General features: G+C 41.7%; 1 protein-coding gene across 1 annotated transcript in view; it reads right to left on the reverse strand.

The window, feature by feature from the left end:
- The window catches only part of DZANK1 (double zinc ribbon and ankyrin repeat domains 1), a gene marked incomplete at its 3' end in the record, with an annotated part of 71830 nt that extends 62529 nt beyond the window's left edge, over positions 1–9301 (reverse strand). The window contains exons 1-2 of the mRNA XM_082856800.1: positions 8731–9301; positions 5326–5479 (exon numbers count right to left, since the gene is read on the reverse strand). Coding sequence (XP_082712926.1) covers positions 5326–5479; positions 8731–8839 — 263 coding nt within the window. The 5' untranslated portion in view covers positions 8840–9301. The remainder of the gene's footprint in view (positions 1–5325; positions 5480–8730) is intronic.
- Between the last annotated feature and the right edge of the window lie 1720 nt (positions 9302–11021).

Here is an 11021-nt window from a genome sequence, read left to right on the forward strand (position 1 = left end):
TTTTTTTTTTTTTTGAGGTTCACCCATGTCGTTGCATGTATCAACGGTTCATTCATCTTTATTCTTGAGTAGTATTCCATTTTATGGATGTACCATAGTTTGTTTTTCCATTGCCAAGTGGACGGTCATTTGGATTTTTTCCAACGTTTGGATTGTTATAAATAATGCTGCTATGAGCACTCACATATAAGTCTTTGTAGTATAAGCCCTGGAGGTTGGATTTTCTCTTGTTTGTAACAAACAAGTGCCTGACTTAAGCTTCGCTTGCTGAGGCATCCACTTCAAAGGCGGTGATCTTGAGTAGACACGCTGCCGACCACAGGACTGGATAAAGATCCAGGCCACCTCCCCCCATGGAGGCTCCTTTATCTTAGAGACCTTGGTTGGTTTCAATGACTGACCAATTGGGTTGCTTGTTTTTTCTCTTCCTGCTTTAAATTCTCACTCTTACGTTTAAAATTCACCAATAAAGAGTGAGCCCGTGGAACCCTAGCCCCCTCCCTCAACCCCAATAAAAGTAGAACCTCTGGCCTGTGATTTCTCCCTTCCTCACTCCCTCCCTCCATCCCTGTCTCTCCCTCTGTCTCTCTCTCTGTGACCTCGCTGTGAGCCACATAATTTCCAGGACTTGTAAGTAATAAACCTCATCTCTTTCAAATCTTCCTGATGATTATTGCTAAGGGCCTCTTGCAATCATAATAAGAACAAGGCCCGGTCTAGCCACATGTGTGGATAGATACGCAGGAGCAGAATTGCTGGGTCATATGGTCAGTGGGTTTAACTTTTTGGTTGTTCCATCTTACATTCCCACCGGCATCATCTGAGAGTTCCGGTTTCTCCACACACTCACCAACACTTGATATTGTCGGCCTTTTTTGATCACCTGTACTCTTGAATATGTTCTCTGTAGGTATTTGCTTGAGATATGTCCCTAGTGTATTAGGATGCAGGCTTGGCTGTTGTAACACAGAACTGAAACAACAGTGGCTTAACCAAGAGGGCAGCAACGGGCTGTAATCCACCCAGAGCTGTGCAGAGGAGCCACGGTGTCAGGGTCTGGGGTCAAGTTTCCACCGTGTTGCTCCACCACATCTAGGACATTGCATGTGTCCTCTGACCCAACGTGGCTGCCCACCACAGCCACATTCCAGCCAGCAGGAACCACAGCCCACCTCTTCCTTTAGGGTACAATCCAGAAGTTGCCATATCACGTCCACATGCATCCACTGGCCACACCTGGTGACATGGCTCCAGCTAGCTTCAAGGAGGACTGGGAAATATCTTTCTTCTAGGAAACACATGTCTGGCTAAAAATCATGGGCTCTATGATTCTTGAAGAAGAGAAACACAGACATTGGGAAGGGCCAGCAGCCCCTGCCGCATCATGGTGACCACACTCTGGTGTATTTGTTTGATATGTTTAACTCTCTCTCCCACTAATTTGCACTGAAAGCTCACAGCTGGAACACAGGTGGTTCTGTTTGATTGGCCCAGGAACTTAATACTGTTTACATCGCCAGTTGTCTTCTCTCTTTGGTGTTTCTTTGTCTGCTTTGCTCATTGATTTTCATATTGGCCTTTGATTTATTTTATCTGTTTCACTAACATTTCTTTTGCAATTTCTTAGATTTCTTATGTGTCGGTTTTTTATATTTCTTAAAATTCTTGAAGCTTCAAGTAAATATGTGTCCCAAAATGCTTTAAATTCTTTAAGTAAACATTCAGAAATGAATATACATCAGTTCCAAAATAGTTGAGAAATGTTTAACCCTAAGCAATGCAGAGGTTGTAAGCCACATTTTTAGAAGGAGAAAAAAATTCTCAGAAATACACAATTGATCTAAATGGCCACTACCTATCAGTGAGTGACAATATTTAAGAAATAACATGATCAGTGGGTACTTGCATGTTCACTGGTTGGAGTGACTTATGGGTGGCTAAACTTTGGGGAAGCATGTTTTGTTTTGTATTTAATAACAAAACCAAATTTACAGATGCAGATATGTGGATGCAGATAGAGACAGTCTTTTAGATGAAATGCCTGCTTAACTCATTCACCTCAACATCCATCTCATCTGAATGCTCATCTTTGGCCCACGGTCTGTCATCCGAGATACAGCTGTCCTCCTAGTTAGACACTTCCTGGACCTCACAAACATTTCCATCCAGGGACCATTCAAATCCTGGCGAATGCCCAGGCTTCCTGAATGTGCACATACCAGCCCCATTACTCTGAGCAGAAGCCTGGTTCCCACCCACTTGCTCTACCCCTTTTAAGGCCTAGGTTGTCTCCCCACCCTAGCTAGCCCTTTCCTTGGGGACCCAGCCAGGGCTCCTACCCATAGACCTTGTCACCCAGAAACCAGCTCAGACTGCCTGCTAGGTGGAAGGATTTTCTGATGGTAATCCAAAAAAGGCTTAGGTTTGGGATTGGAGCTAGGAATTCTACTCAAAGCCCAAATCTCATTTGAACACACATACATTTTTGCTAGGATTGGAATCAGATGCCATAAATATGTATCTTTAGAAATACCAATATAAGGTAAAAAAAAAGTACTCATAGCTCTATCCCTGTAAAGATTATTATCCTCTCCATAAAGCACCATAATTACTTGAATGATTGCAAGGGAGTGAAAAAAACTGGATCTGGAAGAATTCTGCAACTTGTCCAGGCCAGGTTTTCTCAACCTATTGGAAATTATTGATATTTGGGGCTGGGTAATCGCTGCTGTGGGGCTGTCCTGTGCACTGTAAAATGCTCAGCGGCATCTTTGGCCTCCACCCACCAGATGCCACTAACACACTCCCGTTTCCAGCGTGACGACCAAAATGTTTCCCCACGTTGCTAAATGACCCCTTGGAGCAAAATTATGCCCAACTGAGAACCTCTGGTTTAGGAACATGAAGGGGTTGAATGGAAACCGCTTATTCACCCAGGCATGAACTTTTCAAATAGGAGGCTGACTTTTGAGGTGGGTCACATGACAGCAATCTGTTAGCCCTTCGTTAAGAATTTGAAAGACAATCACTACAGCTGCCACCTGCCTGATCCCAAGTGTATCACCTCTGCCCTTCACAGTGGCTTCCAAGGGCGTCCTGTTAACCTCATGTGACAAAGGAAGAAACTGAGATGCCAAAGGCCACATAACTTAAGCCAAGGTCTCACGAAGAGGAGGCAATAGAACTGGGATTAAAATCCAGATCTGCAGGTCAACGAACTCCATCCTCTTTCCCACACTCCGAGCAGCGTCTTCTTGCCTTTGTCGCTGCCTCTGGAGATGGCAGCTGGATCTGTCATCCACGCAAACGCAAGGTTTTAGGTCCAGGGGCGGTAGATGGATGCCTGTGGGATGCCCTGGTAGCCTGCGGATACGTTTACTTTATTAATCATTGCTGCCAAACGGGGAAGTCCCTCTTGGTTCTGCTGAATAAAAATGGTTGTTCTCAGGGGACTCTGACTCCCCCGGTTACCTACCTTCCGTTGAAGCAGCTTTTACCTCAGCCAGGCTTGATTTTTCTTGGCCACCATATAAGGTCATTGACAGAAAAAGGAGAACCATGCAAGTTCATTGCCAGAACACTACAAAATGATGATATCAGAGACAGGAAGCTCTTGACCACAAAGGAGGATTTTAAAGAATCAAGGCAGGTGTCAGAAAGTTTGCAGACCCTGGATTAGACCATCAATACACAGACCATCAAACCTGAAACCCTCTCCCTTTGCTGAGATGTTCCCGAGTCCCTGGCCCCTCCTGCCCACCTGTGTTCCTTACCAGACCATTCTCTGATGTGAAAGTCATAGACATACATATGGGGACATGAAAGCACATGTATGGCAAAGCTCTTATTCATTTCTTTTCAAGAACTATTTTATCGCAAATGGATAGAAGCACTAATTTTCTGCCTTGAAAACTCAAAAATGTTTTGCATAGATACTTTCCCTAAGCTGAGCGCATCTGAAATACTAACAGTTTTTCAGAGCAGACACTTAGTGGGCACAGAGCAAGATGGTGAGAGGCATTAACAATGCCCTTATTTTTCAGACTCTTTTGGAAGCTTTTTTAACTCCTTTGAACTACATAGTCATTAACTACTACTTCACTTTATGACTACCTGCAGCTTATAAAGGGGCCTGCCTTGGGGCTTCCCAGGTGGCGCAGTGGTTGAGAGTCTGCCTGCCGATGCGGGGGACACGTGTTCGTGCCCCGGTCCCGGAAGATCCCACATGCCGTGGAGCAGCTGGGCCCATGAGCCATGGCCACTGAGCCTGCGCGTCCGGAGCCTGTGCTCCGCAATGAGTGAGGCCACAACAGTGAGAGGCCCGCGTACCACAAAAAAAAAAAAAAGGGGGCTGCTTTGCAGCATTGGGCACCAGAGTAATTAGCTTATTCATTTTTAACAATTGAGATGATTTGTTTCAATAGAAATGGTTTGGCAAGTGGGAAAAGACACAGATTCTAATATTTAGTAAAGAATAATAATGTGTAAGGAGGTTGTTTTGTTTGGTTTTATTTTTATTTTATTATTAAAAAAAATTTTTTTAATGCCTAAGCAATCATCTTTGGTGTAGAACTTGTAGCTCTTGTCAAAAAGCCACGCAGTAGTTCAGCCAGCAGGGGGAGCCTGGAGTCTCGTTTAAATTAACTGGGCCAGCCAGGTATTGGTTTGGGGCTTAAAAGTCTTCCAAAAATGTGGCCAAACCTGTCTTGCTGCACAAAATAATTCTTCTATCACAGACACACAAATCTGCAAAGCATTTGAGGGTTTTCTTCTCTACAACCCACAGTGAAGTTTACCAAATTAAGTGGTGTTTCTATATTTGAAAATGAAAAAAGAAATCATTGACTAGGAAAGAAAGGACAAAGAAAAGAGTGAAGTAGCTAATGTTTAACAAACTGAAATGACAGTAGCTTTGAAGGCCAATAAAGTGAATACAAAATCAGAGAGAGAACCACAGTGGTCATAGGCACGTCCTGGGAAATAAAAGAACCATTCACTAAAAACAGAATTCTCCTCAGAGCCAGGCTAATCTCTTTGGAGGTCCCAAACCCTGAAAAGGCTCTTCCTTCCCAAAATCCCAATGTGGATTTCAAACTAAAAACAGTATTAATATACATAGCCTTCACTGAGCTGTACCCTTACGATTTGTGTACTTTACAGTATAACTCAACAGAGGACAAACAAAACAAAAAAGTTAGATATGTGCTGAAATTAAGATAACTTTTTCTTTAGTGTACTTCTAATCCAGAACTGATTCTCATTGAAATTAATAAAATTAAAACATAATAAATACAAATTATCTTAATCATTATGCTCTTAACTTACTTAGACACTGCGATAGCTTTAACTTGTATTTTTCCATCAGGCAGAGTAATAGGCTTCATATACTTCAACGTAGTGTTTTCACCATAACCAATTTTCTTTAGGAATTCAGGTTTGCTGCCATCCAGGGTATAATATATGTTGACATCTGGGGTGTCTGAAAAACCCAAAAGAGGATATCTGGAATTAACATTAAAGTAGCAAGTCCCTGAATAACACCTATGGGTCAGTTATTTAATGAGTTTTTTTTAATGTACTGTAGAAATGAATAACAATAACTAACAATAATTGAGTTCTTTGTGCCATGCACTGTGCTTTACATGAATTAGCTAATTTTATCAGTACAACCTTATGATAGGTCCTATTTTATACCCACATTACAGATGAGAAAACTGAGTCCCAGAGACGTTAAGAAACTTGTTAAATAACAGCAGAGTTGTGGTTTGACTTATGGGAGGTTGGATCCATAGGCCATGCTCTTGAACCACTATGGTATTTTGCCTCCCCAATAGAGCAATGATGCAAATCAAGCAGGGGTGAATTTGAAAACTGCAACGCCTACTTAGAAAGCAGAAGCTAAGTTTTCATTCTTGGAGCATCGCTTAAGAAATGCTTTTGTTATATTTTATTTGGACTAGGTAGATGATTCCTACATTTCTTAGAACATTTGTAAAGGTAAAAAATACATATGATCCAAGATTCAAAAGGTCAGAAAAGGATATACAATGAAAACTCTCCCTCCCACCCCTGACATAAGTTGCCCAAAGGCAACCAATAATATCAGCTATCCTTCCAAAAATAGTTTACATCCATACAAGCATATATGTACATAGTTTTCCCCCCCTCCCTTTTTTTTTTTTTTTTTTTTTTTTTTGCTGTACGCGGGCCTCTCACTGCTGTGGCCTCTCCTGCCATGGAGCACAGGCTCCGGACGCGCAGGCCCAGCGGCCATGGCTCACGGGCCCAGCCGCTCCGCGGCATGTGGGATCCTCCCGGACCGGGGCACGAACCCGTGTCCCCTGCATCGGCAGGCGGACTCTCAACCACTGCGCCACCAGAGAAGCGCTCCCCCCTCTCTTTATATACAAATGGTGGCTTATCATACCCTGTTCTACACATTTCTCTTTTCATTTAACAATCTGTCTTGGATATTGCCCTATATTGGTACATAAAAGCATCCCCATTCTTCATTACGGCTGTACTGTATTCTGTCTTTCCATGGATGAATCATTGGCAAACAGCCAATCCCTACAGATGAACATCTAAACTGTCTTCTTTCCTTTTCTTTCTTTCTTTTTCTTTTTCTTTTGCTATTACAAGCATTGTAATGAATAACCCTATAAAGAGTTCTTTTTATAAGTACATCTGTAAAATGTGTAGAACTCGTACTGTTGAGTCAAAAGCTACGGGCGCTTGTAATTTTGGTTAACGGTGCCAAACTTGCCTCCACAGACAGGGAAACAATTCACATTGCTATCAGCAAGGCATGGAAGTGCGTGTTTACCCACAATCTCAGCCATATTGTGTGTGACCATTTTTTCTTTTATTTTTGCCAATATTTCTTTTATATTTTCCTAGGTTAAAAAAAAAGTATCTCATAGTTTTAACTCACATTTCTTACATTTTGAGTAAGATTCACTCATTCATTCAACAAATATTTACCAAGTACCTATTACATGCCAGACACTGTTCCAGACACTGGGGATACACCAACGACCAAAGTCCCCGCTGTCATAGAGCTTCCGTTTTGGGAAAAACACACAAGCAGTAAACAAACAAAAAATTACATATAATCTGTTAAGTGGTGATTAAATGCAAGGGAGTAAAAAAAAGCAGGGGAAAAGGTCTGCTCAGCAAGCTGGTGAAGGGGTGAGTAGAAGCATATTCTCATATGTTTAAAAGATATTTGTATCTCCTTTCCTATAAAGTGTTCTTTCACATCCTTTGTCCATTTTACTATTGGGTTATTATTATTTTTGTCATTGAATTGTAGAATCTTTCATTTATTAGACATTTTCAATATTAGAGAATTTGGATATCCTGTCATCATTTGTCAATAATCACCCAACTTCTCCTGAGGGTTATGGGCACATATACTAAGACTTGTATTTTGGTTTGAGAATTTTTGAAAATAATATTGGCTTTTAAGATAAAGGGAGATACAGTATAACGTAATATATTCTTAGTTGGAACTCTTAGTCTAGGAAGCCCAGGTGTCACACCATCGATACAGATAAATAGTTTGTATGCACATTAGTTATTAAAATACATAACTGGAGTCTCAGAGTCTGTTTTTTTAAATCGAAGTATAATTTATTTACGATGTTGTATTAGTTTCACATATACAGCAAAGTGATTCAGTTATACATATGTATACTATTTGTTTCTTTTTCAGATTCATTTCCATTATAGACTATTACAAGATATTGAGTATAGTTCCCTGTGCTATACAGAAGTTCCTTCTTGTTTATTTATTTTATATATAGTAGTATGTATATGTTAATCCCAAACTCCTAATTTATCTCCCCCGCTCCTGCTATCCCCTTTGGTAACCATAAGTTTGTTTTCTATGTCTGTGTGTCTATTTCTGTTTTGTAAATAAGTTCATCTGTATCACATATAAGTGATATCATATGATATTTGTCTTTCTCTGTCTGACTTACTTCATGTAATATGATAATCTCTAGGTCCATCCATGTGGCTGCAAGTCAGAGTCTGTTTTAAACAAGTATTTGTTCATATGTTCTATCTATAAAACTTTTCCTTCTCCTTATGTTAATTATATATGTATATGTGTATGTGTGTGTATGTGTGTGTGTATTCCTGGCATTAACAGGAAATGCATTCACTGCTTTATTTCTGCAGAAATAGCTAAGATTTCTTTTGGCATTACCATGTGACAGACCCTGTGCCCCTCACATCACATATCGATTCATTAAACCTCACAATGGCTGTAAACAGTAGATAATACTATCACTCTCTTACAGTGAGGAAGCTGAGACTTATAAAGGCACAACAATGTATTGAAGGTCACTAGAAGTTCTCAAAGCCAGGATTCACTCTCCAACCTGTCTGACTGGGAAGCCTGTGTTAGCAGGTCAAACTGAAATCCCAGAAAAATAATGAGAATCCTGGGAAAGTCTGGGGAAGCATTAGGAAATCCTCCCTTGGCTAAGGTGAGTCAAGGCATTGCTACAACTACTACCCACACAAATGGAAGGTTGGCAAGAGTTTTAATCTATATAAATACCACTCTATAAACTACCATTGTTTCAAATTTTGGAAGTTTTACAAACTTCCCAAGATCCTGATTATAGAAAACATGTAAAGAGATAAATCAACAACCAGATGAATATAAAGAATATGGCAGTGTTATTTTAAATGATTTCAAGTATATTTGATTCTTACCTGATTTCATTTCCAAAAGCGTATTGTTATCAATTTCATGGTTGGCTTTTCCGGGCTGAGGCACCCGCAGGGGAATGATTTGAGGGACACACACTGAACCAGCCGTCATTTCCCCTCCTTACATTAAAAACAGTGGATGAAAATAAATTCCAATGGGCACCTATATTTGAACACAAACACTGAAGAGAAGCACCTCGTTCAAATACAGTGAGACCAGTAAAAACTAAAGAGAATACTGTTAATCCATTATCTACAAATATCATTTTTATTTTTTGGGAGACTCATCTCAGTTCTTTGGGTTTTTTTTTTTTTGTCTTTTTTAAATTGAAGTATAGTTGATTTACAATGTTGTGTTAATACAAATATCTTTTTTTTTTTTTTTTTTTTTTTTTTTGGCGGTATGCGGGCCTCTCACTGTTGTGGCTTCTCCCGTGGCGGAGCACAGGCTCCGGATGCGCAGGCTCAGCGGCCATGGCTCACGGGCCCAGCCGCTCCGCGGCATGTGGGATCTTCCCGGACCGGGGCACGAACCCGTGTTCCCCGCATCGGCAGGCAGACTCTCAACCACTGCGCCACCAGGGAAGCCCACAAATATCATTTTTAATTGAAATAATTATTGTTTCAGCTGTATTCTTGCTGTTGAGATCTGGTGTGGGGTTTTGATTATCTAAATATTTACCTCACTTTGGGAGAAAAAGCATGAATGTATGGGATGGGGGCACAAAATTCTTTTAAATGGACAAATTAAGTGAACTCATCAGAGCAGAGACCATCGCTGATGACCTGACCTGAGCAACCCCTGGATCATTACCACATTTTTCTGCCACCTCTCTTGGTTTCAGGCAAGTCAGCACACAAGAGGAACAGAAGTAACTCTGTATGTAGCATGAAATGTTAATTTAGAGCCAACTCCTTTGGGAGAGCTCCAGGTTCAAAGCCCTGCAGTTGTCACCAATTGGTTCTTGCACGTGAAAGCTGCAAAAGAAACTTTAGAAGGATGGCAGAGGATCACGCCTCAGCCGGAAGAAAGCTAGCATGGATATAAACAGTGAGCAAAAAAACCACAAAAGTCTCCCACTCCATCTACTGTGTTTATAAATAATTAAGTACAAGTATGGAGGCCTTAGGGATCTTTTTCTTGGGGGGGGGGCTCATAATTATTAATACATAAAGGATTCAGGGGGAACAAAAAACCCACACCTTAATAGAGCAACCATTTACATCTCCGATGGTCTGTTCAAATTTCAATGATAATGGATGCATAGGTTTCACTCAATTAAAATCTATATTAAAACTCGAATTTTATAGTGTACTTCTTGCACCCTCCACTATTATTTACAATTTTCCAAGTACTTATATAATCTTATTTATCAATTTGTGATTGGACACTTAGGCATTTACTAGTTTCTTTTTAGTTTTGGGTTTTGCTATTCTAAATAACGTTGCCCTGGGAATTCCCTGGCGGTCTAGTGGTTAGGACTCCACGCTTTCACTGCAGGGGGCCCAGGTTCCCTCCCCAGTCGGGGAACTAAGATCCCACAAGTCTGAGGCACGACCAAAAAAAAAAAAAAAAAATTTAAAATAAATAATGTTGCCCTGAACATCTCTGTGGTTTGAGGTTGGTCACAGAATATAACCCAAAGGTGGGATAACTAAACTTAAGCAGTGAACTTAATGCCTGGTTGGACAGTTCCAGGTCGGAGGCTAAGAATTTAAATTGCAGATACAGATATAGATAGTGGAGCAACGGCCCCTACAGAAGGGATGGACTCTGGAGCTTGCCCGTCCTCACACTTTCATTTAAGTGAGAGACAGTTAAAATAAAAACAGTTAAAAACTAGTTCAAAATAAAAACATTTGGGGAGGGAATAATTCATGCGGCGACTAGGAGCTGCCCTTGGAAGGCTGCCAGTGGGTAGGCCAGTGGGCCCCGAGCGAAGAAGATCAATCAGTAGACCGATCCGTTAGGCCCAAATGTCAGTGTGGCGTCAACAGCATCCCCTACCCCGCAACCCCTCCATCCAGACTGCTCCCTCACCGCCCGCATCCGGAACCGCGCCTGGTCCTTGTCCCCGTCCTTCAGGTGCACCCAAGGACGTCCGCTACCTCTCAGCAGGAGTGAGGGCTGCCGTCCTCCTCCTTCTCCTCCGGCCACCGGGACCCGATTGGGAACCCCGAAGTACCTCCGCAGCCCCCCACGCAGGCAGCCCACCGCTCACTGCCCTTCGTCCTCTCCTTCACAGCGGTCCGGGTTACCAAAGACGCTGCGAGCCGCGCCCCGCCACCTGAGA

Source organism: Leucopleurus acutus (assembly GCF_964270905.1).
Source record: "Leucopleurus acutus genome assembly, chromosome: 16".
Taxonomy (NCBI): Eukaryota; Metazoa; Chordata; class Mammalia; order Artiodactyla; family Delphinidae; genus Leucopleurus; species Leucopleurus acutus.